Source organism: Lepisma saccharinum, chromosome 19 (assembly GCF_977018435.1).
Source record: "Lepisma saccharinum chromosome 19, izLepSacc3.1, whole genome shotgun sequence".
NCBI lineage: Eukaryota > Metazoa > Arthropoda > Insecta > Zygentoma > Lepismatidae > Lepisma > Lepisma saccharinum.
Window position 1 is genome coordinate 60,693,453 of NC_139247.1, and position 23,957 is coordinate 60,717,409.

Sequence of the window (23,957 nt, forward strand, 5' to 3'; positions counted from 1 at the left end):
CCATGTACCTGCCTTATAAATTTTCAAACTTTGCTCTGACACACTGTAATAGCATGTGCATTAAACAAATATCTTATTTCAATTACTAGTTAAAGATGATAAAATAAAATAATGGTTCTTGTGCAGGGCTTGAAAAATCCCGGTCGCCAGGTCACCATGGCGACTAAAGATTGAAGCCTGGCGACTGATCTCTTGCTGTTAATATTGCCGTTTTTTAATTTGCATGTATGAAATTTTGAAGATTTTAAGTTCAAATTGCAGTACAGCGTAAGTTAGCAAATGATTTTCTTTTATCAACGTTGTGAACATTCCACAGAATCAGTAATATGTCTTACTCTTTGTCCCCCAAACCTTGCATTTCCAATTTTTCTCACATAATTTAGCGATGTTTTGAATACTGTGATGCTCAGCTTCTTATAAATTGATTTATTTGCTTAATTTTACTTCGCTTTTTGTGCCACTTTTGGCTAATTTGCGAAGATGGGGATGAGTTATATAATATGATGATACTGATGCATGAACACTCACAAACCTCACTGCCCAGGCTTGGATTTAAACCTGGGTCCCCTGGTGTTGTGCCGGCTCAGCTTCTTATAGTATGCACAATTGCTGGCAGGTGGTTTCCTGGTGCCTGATTTTCAGAGCTGGCACCTAGCTCTGAAGAAGATTTATTGAGCACTGTTCAAGTGTGAAGTTGCCAAGACTTTCCTAATTGTATACCAAGACTTCCTTCAGTCAAAAATATTCAAATAAAGAAATTCACATGTGAAGTTTAAACACATCAAAGAATGAAATCATGCATGTATGCATGAGTCTTTAGTGGGTGTTTAACCATCCATGTTAATGTGTTTACCTTATTGTTTTTGTCGTGAGAAAAAATGCATTTTTTTTAAGTGTGAACTATATTATTTTATTTAGTAATAATTACGAAGGCTATGAAGAACAAACATATTGGTATATGCTTAATCTTGTAAGAAGTCCAAATGAGAAGTGAAGTTAAAGGTGAAGCAATGGATGTCATTTCCGTGATCAGCATTCAAAATACTTCCACCTATTGATTTGAAATCATCCAATATTTTTCCCCAAAATGCAAGGCTGTGTAATTGATCGAGCATTTGGAACTTGGACAGAGGGAAAAAAAGCTAAGCAGAAAATTGTACCAGAGTTTCGGAAAACAAGACTAAATGATACTTCTTCCACGCTCAATTTGTGTTTCAATGCACATGCTATTTTTAGGTTTGTATTCTACAAGTTAACTGAAATGTTGCATTGTTACTATTTGGTTAATTCTAATCGCAAAAATGCTTTAAAAATCGCCTCTACTATGAGGGCAATCAAGTGGAAGGAATTATCAACATATAACAAACAAAAAAATACACCAAATTTGTTTGGTATGGTTGGAAGAAGTTATTACACTTTGAATTACAAATCACCTTTAACATCAAATTCTTGTATAGATTAAAAACAGATTTCTTTTAAACTTCTGTAGGAAACTATTTTATGGAACCACAAAAATAAGCAACATTATGTACTCAATAGTATTACTAATGCATCTCAGTGAGTCACTTGAGATACTTACAGTTTATGAGAAATATTTTGTTATTCTTTCACAGTTTAGAATGCTACTGATTGTACATTTAGTTTGCATCACAATATCTAAAATCAGATATGCACATAGAAAAGAATTCTTTAAGAGTTACTCTGTATGGCATTAAAAAAAAGCCATTAAATTTTGGAAATGTTTGTTTGAAAGCATAACTCCAGTACAAAATATAGCTTGCCTTACATATATCGATCATTCTGGAACACTTGTATTATTCAGCAATATCCATTATATTAGATTAGTTAAGTAATGGAATTGCATGTTAGCTATTTATTGTCTGGAAAATAACAATGTAGGTTATCACTGTCACTTTGCATCTTTTAGAATAATCAACCAATAAATCAACAACATTGGTGTAATATATATTTTAAAGGAAACAGCAATAATACCAGTGGACAAACAGGTATTGACGTTCCATGTACATGAAGGCAATCTAATTATGCTATTTACATATACTCGCATATATCTATCTACTGGTCTATATATCATGAGTATGTAGGAGACTTGAACATCCATACCGTATCATGCACGGTGCTTCACATGTTAGTACATTACACGTCAAAAGAAGAATCAATCAGGTGCATTCAGAAGTGACTGAGAATCGCACATATCTTCTTCGAACAAAAAACTACTTTGGAACATAAGTTCAATGCATTTGGAAGATGCACCTGGTCGTTGGTCGGTTATGCCACCATGACTGAAGGGGAAGAAGGAATTCAAATTGCTCTGAAGGTAAGTTTTGATTTGGGAACTTTCACCACCGATTGATGCTTCTGAGACGCAATTAACCATTGCACCACCAGTAAGCGGTTTGCTGCCTTTCTGCAACGAGGACAGTTTTCTTTGTAGATGCGTGATCTCTTCCACAAGGAGATAGAACTGGAAATTTATCTGCAACGGACCGCCTCCTGGAATCTCTAACGTCGGAAGCCATCGATAGTAACACTGGTGCCACACCTCTACATCTGAGATATGGAATTTAATAGGCAAAACTTTATGAACTGGCCACTTGCGTAACGTCCAGCGGTTAACACCCACCTCCATGCCCATGGAAGAATGAACGGAGGCTGGCATGGAGCTACGCTTCATTGGAGTAGAGTTCCTGTGATTTGAGTTCAGTCTAAGACGAGAAAAGTTATTAGTTTCCATTGCTAGGAGTGGATTGACGCCATTTGTAATGCTTTCTTCTTCGAGCTGGTGAGTAATGGTGTACAAGACATTCTTAAAAAGTGCAATATCCTGATTCGTAAACTGCTCTTCCCAATCCCACACACTTCTCAAATGCAACGGATTGTTGTGATCCTGGAAGGAAGCCACGTGTCAATGATGATTGTAACACAAGAAAATGGAACACTACTGCCTTTATTTATTTATTATGAACACAACAGACTGATACCCAATTACAGCATTCTATAAACTGAAGTGTGACAATGGATTCAACACAGGCTAAGAACAGTTGTAATTTCATCCATGAGATACTAACAAAATTCTCCCAGTGGAGGCACACAGTGGTTCGGATGCCACTTTAAACTGTAGACCCAGTCCCAATTAGCCTGACTGCATAAAGTGGACTTAAAACACCAAATCAATCAATCAGATACTAACAAAATTAAAATGTTTTTTGTAGTCACAACTTGGTTCAAATTCAAATAAATATTATTATTACATCTGGCATTGTACTCATTCATAATAATTATAATAAATATAATAACTGATTCAATTATACAATACTTTGAATTGAATGTATATTCAGTGATAAAAATAACGGAGAATGAAGGTAATGATTATTTGCATATACAAAAACTACACTCGGGCTTGGAGAAATTTAACAGTGCTCTACCAATATTTCTTAATACTGATGAAATTCTCGGATCTACAAATAGTCTGTCGTTGAGTGGACAATTTGGTCATTTTTTTTATTGTCTCTGTAGATGCATGACAATAGTGTAAATACAGGCCTCCCTGATGGCACAGTGGTATTGTTGTTACCTTGTAATCAAGGGGTCTTAGGGTTCAATAACCAGTGGAGGGATATAGTGGTTAAATCCTACTTTAAACAGTAGCTCCAGTCCCAATTAACTGAGCTCTTTACAAATCATGAGCAAATTCTACCTCTCTATTCTGTAATAAGTTTGTAAAAATTGTAAGTCATGCAATGATACTTTTGCTATAATATTATTATTATTATCTCACGGACCTCTCCAATGGCATAGTGATAATTCCATTGCTTTGTAATCAAGGGATCCCAGGTTCAATACCCTGTGGAGGCACATAGTGGTTTGGATCTTACTTTATACTGTAGGTCAAGTTTCCAATGGCCGAACTGTGCAAAAAAGTGAACTTGCTCAAACCAACTCATTTCTCTCTCTCTCACACACACACATACACTGAAATGGTGACAATTATCAAACCTTGTGGATATTGTGGGGAGGCCAGAGATTGGCTTAGTAGATCATAAAAGAAAATGAGTGATGAATGTCAAATATGCACTAAATCAACAGCAAATGCACACTCTATTGGCATGCACATGCAGAAAACAGTAGGGTGTGATGATGTGGTTGGGTGTCACTTTTGCATACAGTTTTTTCTCATATGTGTTAGGTATGACCATTGGACTCTCTTAATCCAAGTGAAATAAAACAACAGAATGAATTACGCTACTGAATGATAAGTAATTGATTACATAAATATACGTACCGAAGAAGCAATTTTTCTCTCTCTTTCACAGTTGAACAGGAAGGTATCAAATATCCCCATATAAATGCTGTCCCAAAGCGTTGTCAGATATGTTTCAGTGAATTCAAATGCGGTTGGAAATTGCTGTAACATCTGCCACACACAGTCCAAGAAGACCAGAAAAATTGGTGACTGAAATGATAACATACGTTTAAAATTTGGCAAATATAAATGTACTAAAATTGTCATCTCTTGAAAAAGATGCACATTTGTAGTAATGCAATATTGAGAATGCCACAGAAGGAGAATAATTTCATGTGTAAATCAAAGTTCAAAAATATGCATATACAAAGTTTCCTTGCTGGATCAGTTAGTACAGCCCTGGCCTGAATATGCAAAAGAACCAGAATCGATCTCTGGGTGTCACCATTCTTGCAAACTTTCCAGGAAGTTGTTACACATGGTCTGTCTGCCAGTTTAAATTACATGGCAGAAGATTGATTTGGATGTACACATCGATATACTGCAAAAACATCAATGGTTTTTTTACTCATCACATATTCTTTCAGCAGGAACACAAACAAAACTATAGCTTGCACAGTTTTACCTTCCTTAGTAGTTAAATATCTCTAATTTCATTTCCCAGTATTATCTGGTAGTGTACGTAAAGTGCAACATGCCCCGTAACCAGTGGCGGCAGTTAGGGGGGCAGGGGGGGGGCATGCCACTTTTGCCCCCGCACTATGCTAAACCTTATCTACAAAAGGAAATATACTGACTTTGCCCCCCAGTTTTGGCACATTGCCCCCTAGTTTTGGAACCCAATCACCGCCACTGCCCATAACCAATGTGTGAAGCAGTTATTGGTCCTCCAAAAGCAAAATAATTTTTGGTGGCCCTGCTCCAGATATATGCATACTACAATTTGCTGAAAAGTTACATGTAAAAAGTGGCCCAATCAGGGATCAAACCTGAGTCTTAGGCATGCCCTGCAAGTACTCTACCACAACTACCAAGCCAACCTCTGGCATCTGCAAAATTGCACAATTTAGATTCCTGTGTAAACAGTGCAAGAAGTTGAAATTCATAAGTGGAATGGATGCTTGGTTGATAGGTTGCTTGTGTTAAACATGTTTATGAAAATTATTCTAGCTGGAGGGGATGATTTATGCAGTATTCCTATACTGAGAGTATGGTATCTGTTTGGAGCTCTGTGTGTACGTTTGTAATGTTCATTCGAGGTATACATGCATACTATTGGGAGCTTTACTCTTTTCTAATTCAACTTATTACATTTCTACATTTAATTAGGATATCATTTTCACTTGTTGATTGATTTGTTTCATTTTATGTCACTTTTCTGCCACTTTTAGCTAAATGTGAAGATGAAGATGAAAAGTCACAACATGGAATTGATGAAAGGACAATCACAAACACATGTGGACACAACACAAACCCCACAAAGAATTATATTGGCTGTGAGTCGAGATGTTGGAAGCTCGATTGTCTGCACAAATGCAGTCAAGAGTGTGCTACGTAGAAGAGATGTTGACATTTGGGTGCTTGTGGGAAAGTACCGTTGCACCCCAATATTTTGAACCAGTGCATATACTCTTATCAGTTCCTGATCATACTGGTACTTAACACTTTAGCAGAGAATCCTGCAACATATTTATAATTCCATGATTAAAAAGGCATGGTGGAGGCACTTTGCAAAGTGGTTTTGAATCCTACTTTACACTATTGGTCCCAGTTAACCTATCTGTGAATAAAGTGGACTTAAAACAACACTTCAATCATGTTCCAGATGCAAAAGAAGCTATTTCAATATAACTACTTCTATGATTAACTATTATAAACTACGGGTCTAGATATAATTTACATACCTGTTCCCCTTCTGGAGCAAGAACATAAGACAGTCTCAAACAAAATGGATGACCTAATGCCACCCACTCCTTTTGTACCAGCAACTGAAATCCTTCAATTGTACGCCAGTAAGGGTCCAAAATCAGTTGCACTAAACTCGAAATCACAGCAGACATGTCTCTTCCTTCGCCTTCTGAAAAGCAAGATGCATTAAGTTAAAAGGATGCTCTATTTCCACAACTTTATGTAATGCAAATATGAAATGTGAAACTTCAATACTTTGCATCATGCAACAATTACTTTTAGGGGCATGTAAATAAATTGTAATAGGCATGTCCACCTCATTCATGACTATCAGAGATAATTTTCACGTCTATTATAAAATTTGCAATTTGAATAGTATAAAACTGGAAAAAATTAAATATATTTGTATGAATATTGATTTTTTAATTTCTTTTGTATTTGTATTACATATCCAAAAATTACAACAAAAATTGTGTTTTTATGCTTGTAACAGCTGTAAACTACAAGAGATAAGAATTTAATTTTTATAGTGTTCACATAAGACACTGGACACTCAATAGAGGTCTTTAGTGCGAAACTAATACAAGAAAAATAATATTTTAAAGCAAGTTGATGCATATATTTGGAATGGAATACTTACATAATAACATGGAACAACCGAACACAAATTTCAAGCATCGGTATCAGTGGATATAGGTAGGATTTAATGTTGATTTGACTTCGTTATTGGCATCGCTTTTCTGTCACCTTTGGCTATTTGCAACAATGAGGATGAGTGATGATATTATGAAATTGATGACTGGGCTCTCAGGAAGAACACCCAGTCCAGGTTAGGGTGCTGTGCTAACCACTCCAGGAATTTGTAAGATCAGTAGTAGCAATTGGGTGCCAAAACTGGGGGAAGGGGGGAGCAACAGACCATAGTGCGGTGGCAAAAAGTGCATGGTTGGCCCTAATCGCTGCCACTGGGTAAGAGTATTGACACTAATACGAGTATCATTTAAAATTGGTACTGGAAAGTGTTAAAAAGTACTCCCCAATGGCACAGTGGTAGTGTCGTCGCCTTGTAATCAAGGGTTCCCGGGTTCGATACCCCGTGGAGGCACATAGTGGTTCGGATCACACTTTAAACTGTAGGTCCGGTCCCGATTAGCCTTACTGTGCATAAAGTGGACTTAAAACACTAACTCAATCAATCAACTAGTAAATTTTATGATATGACAAAGACTTTTCTAATCATTACAAGAGAAAGGTGATTTGAAAGAAATGTAAACTAGTACACACAGAAAACACACAGTGGACAATAAAAATTTAACAGCAACTTGATTAACCCTCGCATTACCAAACAGGGTATTCTGACTACCCCAGGTTGATTTTTCCCTATAATAATTTTATCTAAAGAGCTACATACTTGTGGTTTCATGACTTTGTCCTAAAATGTTTTAAATTGTATTCACACTAATGACTGACTCAATTTTTTTGTTTTTATAGTTATTATTGACGGGATAGATTGGTGGGGTTTTGAGACTACCCCGCTTGGTATGAAATGTCTTCTCTTCTTATTTGTCAAAAATGAAGGTTTTACGAAATATGTCTCTCATTCATCTTCGTTATTTAGTTTTTCCATTGTTGAGTTTTACCATACATCCATTGTTTAGCTCAAATAACATATTGTTCTCTATTGTCTCAGGTTATTATTGTTGAGTTGAATTAGAGCGTGCATACATGGCAACGCTGCACTAGTGTCACCATACGGTGTTTATGTTCAGTTTAAATACTTTTAATAATTTGAAGAACTGTATTTTAATACTAAATACAGCTATTCATTGAAAATAACAGAATCTAAAAACAAATATTATACTAAATCACAAAATTGTATTGGGGTAGTCAAAATACCCCGCTTGGTAAAATAATGGTGTTGAAAAGCTTGGCAACGGGAGGGTTAAACCAGTTCTGACACCTTTACTAACCATCTCATGTGAATATCTCATACCACCAATAGGGGCCATGCGTAAGTGTACTAACATGTAAACAAATCTCAAGTGTATTGCATCAGAATTAGTCATAACACCATATTATTTATTATGCTTACAAACTCTGCACTCTACATTTATTTTTATAGCTGAAGAATTTGAAAAAAAGTACTGAAAACCAACCAGGGCCTCTTACCTTGCAACACAATAGTTGTACCACTCTGCAACTGGTCTGCAGCTTCTGAAGCTTTCTGAAGGCAAGTTGTCACTGTATGAAGCCATTTACTTGCTTCTAGGAGACTTGAAAAATGACTATCTTGCATCCAAAACTGCCTTACTGTATCTGCAAGCAAAAAAATACACACACATATTAGATTGATTGATTGATTTGCTTCATTTTACTTCACTTTTTGTGCCACTTTTGGCTAATTTGCGAAGATGGAGATGAGTGATGAAACTGATGAATGGACACTCACAAACACCCATGCTCAGCCCGGAATTCAAACCCGGGACCCCTGGCATCGTAGCACGATGTGTTAACTCCACCATGGGGGCCGGCACCACATATAAAAATATACCAAAATAAAATCAAATGATGGTGAACTGATCCAAAAACTGATTCCATGACTTTTCCATATATTTTCAAGTAAATTTCCAAATCATTCTGCATTGTTTCAACTTGCTTCAACTCTGTTTAAGGGCACATTTTAAAGAGGAAATCAACTATTAGTTCCAGTTTCAAGAAACACCATATTTTTGATTGACTGGTTGATTTAGTTTATTTTACTTGACTTTTCTGCCACTTTTGGCTAATTGCAAAGAGATGATATGATGAAAGGGACACAAAAAATATTGATTGATTGAGTTGCTGTTTTAAGTAGGGCTGAGCCGATACCACTTTGAACCGATACCGATACTCTTACAGATTTCCCATCGATACCGATACCGATACTTGAAAATTGCAATAATTAGAATTTTTGCAAAATATTGATCAATATTGGTGTGTAAATATTCTTCTCCAATCAATATACCAAGAAATTTGCTTCAGAATATTAAAATTGATGTTATGTAATAACAAAATATAGTTTTTCGTAAAAAATTGGTGCAAAAGAAAGAAACTGAATTTTGCATAATATCCTGGATAATTAGACTCTGCAAAAGTGTCTCGCAGCATTTTTGCAAACCCTGTGAAAGATCAATATGACGGAAAGGTATAAGCTAGTATCGGTAGATGAATTCCAACCGATAATTTCCCATACTGATACCAGTTGTATCGGATCAGCCCTAGTTTTAAGTTCACTTTATGCTCAGTATGGCTAATCGGGACTGGTCCTTCAGTTTAAAGTGGGATCCGAACCACTATGTGTCTCCACCAGGTATCGAATCTGGGACCCCTTGATTACAAGGCAACGATGCTGCCACTGTGCCACCAGGGAGGCCAACATAAAAAGAAACCTACGCCCAGGCTGGGATTTGAATCCTGGATCCCTGGCATCATAAGGCACCATATTTTTAAAGCATATCTGTTTACCTATGCATACACATTGTGTTACCATACAACATCAATAAACTTTCACACTGTGTAGAGAAATTGAGGTGAAAAACTTTTCTCACTGAAGTTCTGCTCATTGATGCATTTTGACACTAGTGCAGTTTCACAGTTGCCACTGACATTTATTTTTATTTGTCAAAGAAGAAGCTACAAGGGATCTGAGAAGTTACTCTCTATTTTGAAACGATTATAACTTCCTTATTTGCTAACCAACTCTGTTCCAACTAGTGTTGTTATACAATCCACTCCTTGAGGTTTTGTTCGGCAAAATGAACCCCAACGTTCTCAACACTTTCATAATCAAATAGGTAGATGTGTTACTGCACCATACCATATGTTCAGATGTCCATGTGTCTTCTCAACACAAATGTGAAGATTGTCACCCACCCAATAATCATAGTTGAACCTGTTAATAAAATCCTAACCGTATAACACTGCCTCATCAAACCACAGAAGGTCGTCAAACAGTTAGGTCTATGATGAAGTTTTTTTTGCAAACTCCATCCTCTTGTCATGGTTGTTAGGAAACAACTGCTGTATGTAATGACACTAGTTGCAACAGAATGAGTTAGGAAATAAAGAAGTTATAATCAAGTAAAGATAGGGAGTGACTTATCAGACATCCTGAAGAAATGATATGAAGTCGTCATGGACAGATGAATGGATCAAGTCACCATGCATATCCCCCAAAGATGCATGTATTTGTCACAATATATACACATGTAACTTATTGTATTTGATTCTCTTGCAATATAGAAAGACTGGAAGGTTTGTCCAGATACATTCATACTCCAGAAGACTGCTCTTGACTAGATCAGTGATCAGTCTGTACATATGAAGCTAAACTATTTGTCACATTTCACAGTTGCATATATACAGGATACAAACAGACACAACAACCCAAACATTCATCAGAGTTGCTCCCCCTGATGTTCTCTACATGTTAGAAATGTTGTCGGTGTCCTACGGCAACAATTTGTATTTCTATTTTTGTCATTTAGCATCACTTTTCTGCCACTTATAAATTAAGTAAATGCTAAAAATACACAGTTTCTTTTTTCAAAACAAAACCTATTAGTGTTACACGATGACTTAGGAACTTATGTGAGAACTGACTAGGAACATTTTGTTTCACACATGCGATTTTCTTCACACAAATCATAAAATAAAACAACCGTGGATATTACAAGGATTCTTCTGCAAACTTTTAAAACATATTACACTAAACTATACTGGTGTAATGTCCATGTAATTAATTACATACATATAATGTTTTGCAGATGTAGACAAAGAACTTGATAATTTATAGCTTTAAAAGGACTTAATGGAACAATCTAATGGCCAATTGCACCAAATTCTTAAGAGAGAAGAGATACATACCTGGAGAACATAGGTCTCTAAGTTTAGCAAAACTAATCTGAACATCCTTTGGTGAGGGTAGTAAATGATGCAAATCCAAAATGACTGGTTGCCTCAAATTGGGGTGTGTCTTTCGTATATGTTCTAGCATTACATTTTCCTGCACCCTAAAAAAAGGATGGATATGTATAATTACACAATTGAGTTCAATAATATTTGTTTGGTTAAATATAATACATCAGAATAAGTTAAATATAAATGGTAAAAAAGTATTATCCTCTGGTGAAAGAATGAAGTATTGATGTGAACCAAAATGATTACATTTGATTATGAAATGCATTGGAACAATTGGAACAATCTGAGTATTGGTGTGATATTGACGCTTGTTTTTAGCTTGCCTTTTTACGCAATGAATCAACATATAATTGTCAGTGATGTCCAAGCCACAAAATGTATTTGCCAAAATAGATGTATCGTGTAAATAACATTCAAACATAACTTCCCTTCTGCAATGAGAGTATAGCATCTTGTAGCTTAAACAGATTAAGCTAGTACATTCAAAGTTCTTCCAGGTAGATGGTAGGTTCAAACCTATCTTTGGGCTTGTTTGAAAATTCCTGATAAGCTAGACAATGTATTACAATTGGTTTACCTTAATATCATACACACTATGTCTTGCTGCAAAATTGCAAACAATGGTTTGTGTTGTGTGCATGTTTTCTGCTCTCTATATATTTCATCATAAATGTTATCCATCCAATGTGCAGATTTAATCAAATATTTAATCACTTGAGTGTATGAAATAATTTATTAAATCAAATCATAAAAAATATTAATATACAGTATTTAAACAAAGGTCAACTGAATGTAAATGAAGGCATTGATGTCAACACTACCAAAAAATGCAGGGATTTTACGGCTTTCATGTTACGAATGTTATTAGATGAGTTTAAAGTAATTTTTGAAACTATAGTAAGAAACAGGAATATGAGACTGGTTTAAAGTCACATCAAGCTTTACCACCACAATGTACTTTTCTGCTGGGCTTGACAGTGATCCCAGCCAGACTACACTGGAACAATTTACATGTCTCACAATCCATGCAAGCTCAAAATGTCAAGAACGACTTATACTGCCAAAAGTGGGTGGAGCTAGTCTAGCCTGTCTGGAGTTTCCAAACAGGTTTATACATTAAACATTTTAAATTATTATTATTAAAAAGAAAAAAGTATGTAATGAACAAACTGTGATTCTGTATACGTAGTTCGATATAAGTCTGTACCGTTCACACCATTCCGTGCAACAGCAACCAGAACACGATTATTAATATTACATTGAATTCTATAATGCCTTTGACCACATGGAGAAACTGTCAAGACAAACTCAGATGGTCCTAAATGGATTATTTCCAAGTAATAAATTTATAGTCAAAGATATATAGCCCCATCTAGTGTAGAATGACAACAAATGAAAACTTCTTGTAATGTGGGGTTTGAAATGCACTCATAAAGTCAGTATTCTGGTATGATAAGGTTCCAAATTCGAACATACAGTTACATCTTCAGCTCTCCTCACTTAAGATGCATCGGTAAGTTTATTTATATTCTCACTGCAGCCAACTTTGGTTCTCTGATACTTTAATTACCTGTCATTAATGGTGGGTAGAATATCAGCCATCCTTACTAACGCAGCACCCTCAGAAGTCCCCCAACACCAGACAGGGGGTCGTCCACCTCTGAAGTGTCGAGCTGCGTCTCCCAGCTGCCAGTCTAGTACACTTTCTGGAACCACTATGTACTGAGGAAGGCTGTAAAAATAACAAAAATCAAATCCATTAGAAACCAAATATAGAAAGTTCATTACAAAGCAATACAAAGAATCAATATAATATCTAAGAAAGCATAAATAATTATATGAATCAAGCTATGCTATTTTGAACCAACATCCCAATTGTCTTACCTACATTACAATCATGAAACAGGAACCTAACACCCAACAACACAAAAATGGCTATCAAAATCTCAATCCTATTGTCAGGATAAAAGGTAAAACTCATCACTAAATAAAAAACAGCAGGAACTGATCTGATGTCAGATGGTGAGCCTTTGCCTCGAGGCAGTGTTGAGGCGATGTCATTTGATAGGGATGAGATAACCCCCAAACACTGATAGCCTTTGTGGCCTTCTATTTTCATGTTGTTTCATTACACTAAAATCACTGAACCCTTGTTTATGCTGATTTCAACCTATTAATTTTCAAAGCCCACTGTGTTCGTTGTCTAAGGTGTCTTGGATGCAGGTTGTATCGCACTGATGCTTTCTTTGCAATTGTCACACAGTAGTTTACATTTCTTCCACTTGGCAGTGCTAGTGATGCTGTGGTGCTAGGTTGCATTATTTGCTTGACTGTTTTGCTTAGCTTCCTTGGAATAGATGTTGCTTTTTTTCTATGTGGAATTTTTCATAGTACCAGATGGAGTGAGCTTGCCTCTTGTCTAGGTTTAGGGGAGGCTACTGTTGGAGGATAGCATCCATCCTCTTAACTATACAAATAGATTAGTCAGTGACGTGAACTGAGCAGTAGCTAGTCTAGCAGAGATAGATCAATCAATCTCTAATTATTTTCAAATCACAATGTCTTGTTGAAGCCACAGTTCATATGCAACACTTTTTCTTTAACTTGCATCTCATCCCTCGGTGCGATTCAGCAGGCAAGCTCCTACCAGCTACTCTAGCTGGCTTTTCCTCCACATCACCGGTTCCAGGTAGAAAGAGCCCCCGGAAGGGAAAGGGAAGATTTAAGCCTCTACCTCCCTTGAGCCCTCGCACCCCGCTGCAATGGTTGAAAGCTCGTGCTTTCAGGTCCACCAGTCTATCTCCTATAGGAACAGATAGGGGATTGGTTTCCCTTCGATTCGTTTGAAAATCAAAGAACTCGGGGGAAAACCTTTCTGCAGTACTTACGTTTTCTGTATTTACACCACAATTTTTTACAAGTTGTACAATATGTATGTATAATATCGGATGTACTTTTATTATTTATGAAATGGAAACGTATTATGCGCAGAAAAAAATGTTATGCTTTCTTTTTTATTCTCTAAATAACAAATATTTGCTCATGCTCTCTCTCGTTTTAGTAGTGTTTTATTTAAATATACTAATCTCTTGGCCTCCAATAAACAAAAATGGGTAAGCTAAACAGTCATAAATACAGATGTATTTATTTGGGCAAGAGAACGCACGTTCTAATTGTTGTTACTGGTTTGGTTTATTTTACTTCGCTTTTCTGCCACATTTGGTTATCGCAAAAATGAGGATGAGTGATGATATGATGAAATTGATGAACAGCCCTCACAAAGAACGTGCATTCTTGTTCCTATGTGTTGTACTCTGCAGTGAATAATGAAATAATTTGGAATGAAAAATGTATCCCAGAACTCAAAAAGGAAAATGAATATTATTGAAGAAACTACAAAAAATGTGTTGTTACCTGTTTATCTCCTCTAATATATTGAATTTTTGCCACCTTTTCTAGCTGTATAGATTTAATCGCAATAAGTAGCTAATGAGCTTATGGAAGTCATGAGGGACAACCGTAAACATAGAACTCTGGACTTCTGATTTCACAGTGCCCTGCAGATGTACTGGGAGGAATTTTTTTTTAGCGTTGCTCTTCCATCACTTTTTCTGCCATGACAATGAACGTTGATTAAATTAAACGGGTGAAGGGTGGTTACAAAGAAACACTCATGCAGAGGCCAGAGCTCGAGCCCAGATCCTTCAGTAACAAGATCGTGAGATGGAGAAATTAGGGAAACCAAGCAATGCAAAGTTTTTGAAGAAACGTTAATCATATACAAAGATGGTCTTTCAAAAATCCAATTGAAGATTACCACTGACGAAAAATGCAGTTTGCTTTACTGATACCTACGTATCCGAATAGTTAAGAGCTTTCCACTCATTTTTGTTCTCGGCCGACCTCCATGAAGGAGTGCAAGTGGTCCCGGATAGGTATCCAGTGGAGGTACATAGTGGTTCGGATCCCACTTTAAACTGTAGGTCCATTCCCAACAAGTCTTTCTGTTCATAAAGTGAATTTAAAGCACCAAATCAACGAACTGTGGGCGAGTGGTATCACAGCCCGCTACGACACCAGGAGTTCGGGTTCGAACCCCGACCTGGGCATAGGTGTTCTTTGTGTGTGTCCCTTCATTAATTTTATCGTATCATCTTCGCGATTAACCAAATGTGACAAAAAAGCGACGCTAAGTAACAAAAATCAAATCAAATCACTGATTGATTGTTTGATTTATTTTACTTCGCTTTTCCGCCACTTTTGGCTAATCGCAAAGATGATATGATAAAATTGATGAAGGGGAACACAAAAAGAACACCCATAGCCAAGCCAAGATTCGAACCCATGATCTCTGGCTTAGTAGTCAAATCAAATCGTTTTTGATTTTCAAAAGACGGCGGGAGTTATGTGTACTTTTTTTAGTAGTCATTCCTCATTTTGCAATCTTTTTCCTGTCTTTGACGTTCCTTAAGGAATACTGGGCCCTAAAGGGGGGAGGAGTTATAACCCACACGAAACCACCTTGGGCACGCCATTGATTGTTACCCCAATAGTGGACATCACCGCATGTCACTGAGATTAGTTAAGGGAAGTTAAGGCTCGGCTGGAACTTTGGCCAATGCCAGTGAAGCTTTCTTTTTTTTAATTCTCCTCTCCTTTCAAAAAACCGCAATGTTATTTCAAAATCTGAAAAATTACAAATGCTTAGAATGCATTCAAGAGCATTCATGTGAATCTTCATGTGGTTCACTTTCGCAATTGACCAGATATTCTCAATAGTTTTGTGACTGTGTAAGTCTATTAAACTAACCAAGTAGATAATTCTGTTGGATATAGATGGGGTTCACGGTGGCAATGCCACCTGCCTGGCAGAAATATGTTCTCCAAACAAATGTCTAAGTTGACTATTTGCAATTCCAACCTTGTTATCTATTCCTTGAGCAATAAATATTTCCAACATTAGACCACAAAGTGTATGCCACTTTTGTCCAGAATACTGTTACAATAAATGTACAAGTTATTGCAAAAACAACATATATCCATAAAAAATATGTAATGAATTCAATGTGAATTCCACAGAAAATTACATGCCTGTAGATTAACTAATTCATTCCATATGTATACACAACAAATAGAGTTGATAAAATCAATATGAAACTAATCAATAGAAATATGATGTTAATAGAAAAACACTGAACATATATTTATGGAGATATTTAGTTACTGGAATCAAGTACTTACTTTGGAGATAACTCATAATTGTCATTTACAATGGACACTCTCCATCCAGGACAAGATGTTCTTTTCAGTTCAACAACCCATTCCATCTGATCACGGAAATAGCCAGTTTTACTGGGATTATGATATGAAGGTTCTCTGGAGAAAGAAGAGAAAAGGGGGAAAAAATTAACTAAAAAATCATATTTGTTTCTCTTGTAGTCTATGGTTCTTACAACTACATAAAAACAATTTTCGATGCAACATTTTGGGAAAACATGCTTACACACAAGAAAAATCATAACTGATTACTAGGGACATTGAACTTTCGTGATGCGCGAAATTGCGAAATGTGAAAAAAAGATGCAATTTTGAACATTCTGCACGTAACTACACCCCAATGATGAAATATGCATGAGTTTTATTCGCGAAGTATTGCGAAATGTGTGCTTTTCCACGAAATGAATGCTTTTTCGTGAAATAACCGTGAAATATCATCAAATTAAGTAGAAAACGCAAAAACCGGCAATCGAGGTTGTGCGCGCAAACTGTCGATTTGTAATGGGAAACGTTTGCCTAAAGTTTCCTACCACTTGCAGCTGAAGAACGTTTTATCTTCGATCACATCAGGAAGACGCTGCAAATTGGGATTTCACATGCACATAATCTCAGTTCGAAAACTTCGCTCCCTGTCAAGCTGCATTCCTTTCTTCCCCCGAATGTCTACTCAACTTCCAGTTTCATTGAACTTGCTAGCTGTAGCAGCGATAAGATTAGTCTGTTCCCGCACATCAAGGGAAACAATGGTGTTATTTGTGTTCAGTCATGAATGAATTTTGTTTATAATCATGTGATTTTCAACATGTGTTTGTGTATGTGCAGTAGTGATTATTTTATTTGTTGTACAGCAAGGATATCCTTATTGTATTTAACATACAATGAATAAATCACTTGAGATATGCAATTTAGAAATGAAGCGATTTTGTGTTGATGTTTTCTTTTTGGTTGGACAGCTAAGTACTTGTGTATGTGTATAGTATATGAAGTAGTTTATCAATTTATAGCTCTTTTGTATGTTGTTTCCTCTCATGATGAAAAAGTGTGTGCCATTTTTTTTTTACACCGCTGGTATATACTGCTGATCTAACATTTTATTTACCGCTCTCCTCAGTTTTTATTTACCATAAATTTGTCTCCCTACTGATTACAATTTATAACTCTCGTATGTCTACAATTCTGCTTCCCTTATTTTTAGTGATTTTGAAACATTTCTCAATACAATGTGACAAAATATCTGAACAGAAACAGAATACAAACCTATGAGCAACATCACGTATTTGAAAACAGAACAGGGTGGGGCACGGGAACGGGATGAATTTGAAAAAGTCACTACAAAGTTAATTTTTGCTGAGGGAAAAATTATTTACAGTAATATATAGTTAAGATCATAGCATTTTATGCTATTCATGTGCGGAAATTTACATCGGACCAATGGCATCCATTTTCACGGATGCAACTTTAAAGGCGATCATGGAAATTGGCCTCCACCTTCTCCAGCATGTCTTTGTCGATTTGGCCGATGGTCTAACGAATAGCCTCCTTCAACTGATCTAGTGTGTGTGACCCACGTGCGACTTCAGGTACCCCCATACAAAAAAAATCAAGCATGGACAAATCCAGGGATCGAGGGGGCCATAGAACATCGCCAAATCTGGAAATGACGCGGTTCAGGAACAGAGCTCGAAGAGCAGTCATTGAGGCTCTGGCTGTGTGAGCCATGGTGCCATGTTGCTGAACCCACACTGATTGACGAGTAATCCTCCTCCTCCATAATTCAGGTACCAAAAAGGTGTTTGACATCTGCATGTAACGATCAGTGTTGACAGTTACAGTAACACCATTCTCCTCAAAGAAATAAGGACCGATGATGCCAACCTTACCAACAGCGCACCACAGGGTCACTTTTGGGCTGTGGAGGAGTTTCTGATGGAGTTGTCGGGGATTTTTCACAGCCCAGTAGTGACAGTTCTGTTTATTTTCAGAACCAATTTAGGTGGAAGTGAGCTTCATCACTCATCAACAACACCATGTCTTCATTCTCCTCATACCGTGTAAGCATTCCCTGTCCAAAGTTCACTCACTGTTGGTAATCCAACAGAAACAAAACTTCTAGTAATTGCCAGTAACTACTACTAATGGAACATTTGAATGTCTATCATAAAATGCTATGATCTTCACTATATACAGGGTTCCCACGTAAACTCCAAATCCATTTTCCCTGAGATTTCCCTGAGTTTTCCAGAATCCTCATATTTTTTCCAGAGTATTGAATGCACAGTAAATGACTACTATAATTTTACAATGGCCTCCTCCATTTCCCCTCATAGCCATACCATCCTCACCTTCTTTATTACTGTTGTTTTTTGATGCAAATAACCAAACTAGTTCAATAATAAAATAAAATTACACTTCTTTGCAAGTAATTAAGAACAAAGATTACCAGTTTTCTAGAACTTTAAACAACTCTGAAACAATTTCTAACATATCTGATATAGAACATTGAAATATTTTCACACTTTTCATACATGTTTATAAATGGATACAATATCAATTAATCTGTAATATGTACAATAATAGATAAGACAAACGAATTATTGGAATTTTTAAAACATATAAAAATGAAGTGACAATTATTAGTACCGATTTAAAAAGGAATAATAAGTTATATAAAACAAGAAATGTACTTAATGTCTGATACAGCAAATTACGAAACTTTACTTCTCAGAAGCTTCAATTTTTTTTAATTGTTCTGAAATAGCCTTTGCTTCTTCTTGCATCTTTTGGTGTTTGACTTGTAAAGCACGGATCTCACTTGCTTTACATTTCATTTATTTCCTTTTGTCGTCTTTGTGATCACATTTCTTTCTGCAATGCTTCTTCGTATCTAATACATGCACCTTTAACACTCTGGATCATATCTCTGCTTACTTCTACATTTGACACTCCTCCTACCACTTTCACTGCATCATAAACTTCTGGAATAGCCACAACAGACTCTCTTCCACGTTTTCTATTAAAACCTGCTAATTTACAGAAAATCCACTTTCCACAAATGCATTGCCATGTGATAAAATTAAAACCAACTTAACAGTGCTCCAAAACGAGCCTAATCTAAGATGAAAAAGTGAGGAATGCTAGTACGTAATGGTAAGTTAGTGACAGTTGCAAGTTCAAGTGTGATGGGGGGTTAAGTATACACCATTCGACTGGCCTTCACCTCATGATATTCAATTTCTGGCATATCTGTTGAGAAAACTATTTCACTACATGATATTAATGTAGATCTGCTGGTCCTACAATTAATTCCATTTTACACATATGTGAGCTTTTGAGGCATGTAAAAATTCACATGTCATGTCATGACTATAACAATAGTTGAACATGATCAAAAACTTAAAATATGAACAAGTATTTATGAACAGTACATAATTCATATATGGCACTAGTAAGTAAATATTTAAAATTCTGTTCTAAATGCAGTAAATACACAATCAACAATATTGTACACAAAAAATGGCAGAAAATAAATATTTCCCTAAACAGGACACTCCATTTTTTTAATATTTTGCAAAAGAAGGAAGAAAAAACTTAAAAATACTCCCTAATAAGGGAAATCAGATGAACACTGGTTAACTTTGGACATCAGGTTATCTTTATTATGCATTTTCCACATCCTGAAATATATTTTACGTCATGTAAAAGATCGAAATCGGCTAATTAAATTTTAAAAAGTGCAAAATTTATGAGGGTATACACTTGGTCACCAGCCCTGGAATCACATTTAAAAACAAGAAACAGACAAACAAATAGATACGAGTTCCTTGCTGAAAGAGAAATGCTACAACAGCCTGGATTATCCACAGACAGGAGCATATTATAATCCCTCAGTTTTGCTTCATTGGGAACCATTAATCAATTACAAGATTTTCCCTGAGATTTCACTGAGATTTGTATTTTTTTTCAAATTCCCTGAGATTTCCAGGTTTTCCAGGTGTGTGGGAACCCTGTATATATTTTTGTACATAATTTTTTTCCCTGCAAAATTAACATTTTAGTGACTTTTTCAAATTCGCCCGGTTCCCGTGCCCCACCCTGTACTTTGAACATACCTATAATCATATGCAAACAGCAACTGATGTCTTCGAGGAAAGGCATGATGCAAAAGGGCATTTGTTAAAGTCTTCCCATGCCCTACAGGTGAAAATTTAAAGCTGAATGTGAGAACCCTCATGGTCTAGAATAAATAAAAACACACAAATAATTCTTGTCGACATACCATATCCACATGAAATAATAAAAATAAAAATATATGAATACTAAACTAATGCAAATTTAAAATAGTTAATTTAATACAATATCTACTATAGCTAAGATAACACTGTACTTGTTACTAGTGACATTAGTAATGTTCATCTGAAAAAAAAAGGCTGTACTATATTCTAGAAGAAATCAATATTTTTTTCCCTCAGCTGAGAGGTCGGTTAAACCGATGACCAGTTGAACCGAGGCCGGTTAAGAGGACACCCACTGTATATATCGCAGACATGAATTGATGTTAATCTTGCAATAAGAGCGTGTGTTGCCTTTAGAAAAGTTAAGAAAATAAATTAATAACTGCAACTAGTGGGTTATTCTAAGGTGCAACACTACGTATTGTTACATCAAATCTCCATGGATCCTCACAATTACTTTATACCTTACGCACGGTCATCCATGAAAACACCTTACTAGTTTCATACTGTATCTTGCCTCTTTTTGCCTTCAATTAAACAAACCTTGCACACAACTTGCAATCCTGAGACTTTTCCTGGCACATTCTTCCCAGGCAAAAGCTTCTTCTTTTTGTCGCCAGTTATCTGAAACACCTGGTCAACATTTGACAGGCACACTTCATGTTCTCCGAGGAAGTAATTCTGCTGATATCCCACATCCTACAGAAGGAAAGAAAATGTTATCGATTAACATACTTGTGTGTACAAAGATGAGACACACAGTTAACATAATAATGTGTATAAAGATAACACATATAACCACATAGTACAATGGGTGATATCGGTTTGAATCTCAGGTCCCCACACATGTTTGGAGCAGTGCTTGAAAAATTTTCTTCAAAGCTAGGTGCCAGCTCTGAAAATCAGGCACCAGGAAATACCTACTAGCAATTGTGCATACTACAGTGTTTCAAAAGTCACACAACGCAAACTTTGAAAATGTATATCATGAAAACCATAAGAGGTATTTACAACAGGTTTTCTGGACTAAACTAATCACGTACACTACCACTGGGTTTATAAATTTATGTTAGCATGTATCCAAATAAAAGCAATTACATTATTTTAAAAAATATTGTTAATTTGCTGAAAACATCTGAGAATTGATTTACAACAATATATACCAACGTAGAAATTTTCAGCGAAAAATGCAGGTTCGACCAGGACTCAAACATGGGATCTGTTGCCTTTGAAATACTGTAGACTTCGACGTTGCCTGGTTCCTCCCAGCTTAGAGATGTTAATTATTGAAGATCAGGCACACACAGGAAATGTACTACATAGACATTTTCAGCGAGAAATGCCTGGGAGGAAACAGGCAATGTCGAAGTCTCGTGTGTTTCAAAGGCAACAGATCCCATTGCAGTAGCACTGGCAGACGATTCCATACAGGTAAAACAGCGATAGCGAAAAATCAGGCGAAGCCAGGCCGGCTCAGTGGTTATAGCAATGGCACGGTATATCAGAGACCCTTGTTCGAGTCCTGGTCGAACCTGCATTTTTCGCTGAAAATTTCTACGGAGTACATCTTCTGTGTGTGCCTAATCTTCAGTAATAATACCAACTCTTAACAATTTGTGGGATCATTTGTTGGTGTTTGCCTAGTCGTAAAACAGTTGCTTTGTGAGCTATAGCAGAAGCAGGGGATTTTTCTTGGAAAACCTCTTGCACATGAGTGTAAGAAGGAGTAGTAAAATAATCTTCAGCAATACACACGCGCTGCTCCAAAGAATATGCCATGCTGAATATCAATTAAAAGACCAGGCATAGTAGCCTCGAAAGTGAGTGACGAGAATTCAGTGTAACCAGAGGCAGGCTAGGATTCTCTCAAGAGTCCAATTTCGGCACAAAATCTTGGTTTATGATTTTTCACGTAAATGTATAGCCAATACTTAGGCACATGTGGCGTGCGTCTGTTGACAATGTTTCGGACCTGCTAGCATTGCCATATATGTCCCAAAAATTGCACTTTTTCACTCAATCCATAAAATCGCCAATAAAAAATCCATCAAATTTTGCACATGACCAATATTGGTCGCAAATGACAGATTGACATGGCATCAGTCATCAGACATCTAATTATGACCCTTCGATACTTTCTTACGTATTTTTCTCATTCAAAAGTGCATTTCTGGAAAAATTTTAACGCTGCCTTCCGCCAGTTATTAATTTATCTAAATTTTCTGTATGGAGAAAACTGATAATTTTAAGCATTGAAAAATATCTCAATGGATGAGACTTTATAATGCAGAAAACCCGGTGTAAATCTCTCTTACGGTTTTCATGATATACATTTTCAAAGTTTGGGTTGTGCAACTTTTGAAACACAGTGAATACACACGGTATTCAAAACATCGCTAAATCATTCGAGAAAACAGGAAATGGGGTGTTGGGGGACAAAGAGTAAGAAATTATTACTGACACTCTGGAATGTTCACAACGTTGATTAAAAAAAAAAATCATTTGCTAACTTACGCTGTACTGCAATTTGAACTTACAATCATCAAAATTTCGTACATATTACAGCATAAGATCACAGTCGCCAGGCTGAAATTTTTAGTCGCCATGGCGACCGGGATATTTCGAGCCCTGGTTTGGAGGTACACAAATACGAAGAGATGTCTTATTGGATATCGAATATCCAGAGAAATATGAAAGATAATCCAAAAGCAACCACTTATTGGCAACACAGTCTTGTTCAATTAGGAGATTTTACACCATTCCCCTTACATCCTAGACTTGGCACCATGCAATTACTATTTCTTCAGCAAGATGAAGGTCTGCCTGGCTGGTTAACAGAGCAATAACTCCCAGAGTACCACAGTTTGACAAGGGTATTTCAAAAGCTACTGCCATGGTATAGCAAGTGCCTGTAAAAAGTGGCATTAAGGTGAAAAAGCAATGCAATTATACGAGTTTTGCATATACTAATTTTCTCTCTATTTGCACTTTTATTTTTACCAGCAATTGGAGTGATTTATGGATACATTAATTACGTAATAGCTGTTATAGTACTCTTATTGCCTTATAAAGAAATCTATGAAAATTTTTAAATAGATCGCTCATGGATTGAATGATGTAGATGTAGGTATTACTACTTCTATTAAAACAGTTATAACAATTCTGAACAAATTAAATCTATTTGATTTCTTCATTAATACACAGCACTTATTTTTCACAAACAGATGCAAACACAGTTACCTTAAGTGATTTTATTTTTCAAGATGTTTTATCCCGGTTTCCCAGAACTTTCTCAACAAAGATAACCACACACAGCCTTA

The 23,957-nt window shown here is 36.2% G+C and overlaps 1 protein-coding gene across 3 annotated transcripts in view; it reads right to left on the minus strand.

Annotated features, from left to right (window-relative positions):
- Positions 1 to 1,083: 1,083 nt before the first annotated feature.
- LOC146002879 (myotubularin-related protein 10-A) overlaps positions 1,084 to 23,957 on the minus strand; it is a 39,174-nt gene continuing 16,300 nt past the window's right edge. For all 3 annotated transcript variants that reach the window (XM_083140909.1, XM_083140910.1, XM_083140907.1), the window contains 9 exons: positions 21,181 to 21,336; positions 20,515 to 20,639; positions 16,370 to 16,504; positions 12,699 to 12,860; positions 11,075 to 11,220; positions 8,339 to 8,485; positions 6,166 to 6,338; positions 4,301 to 4,471; positions 1,084 to 2,905 (listed from right to left, as the gene is read on the minus strand). In XM_083140909.1, the coding sequence (XP_082997035.1) occupies positions 2,174 to 2,905; positions 4,301 to 4,471; positions 6,166 to 6,338; positions 8,339 to 8,485; positions 11,075 to 11,220; positions 12,699 to 12,860; positions 16,370 to 16,504; positions 20,515 to 20,639; positions 21,181 to 21,336 (1,947 nt within the window). In that variant the 3' untranslated portion in view covers positions 1,084 to 2,173. The remainder of the gene's footprint in view (positions 2,906 to 4,300; positions 4,472 to 6,165; positions 6,339 to 8,338; positions 8,486 to 11,074; positions 11,221 to 12,698; positions 12,861 to 16,369; positions 16,505 to 20,514; positions 20,640 to 21,180; positions 21,337 to 23,957) is intronic.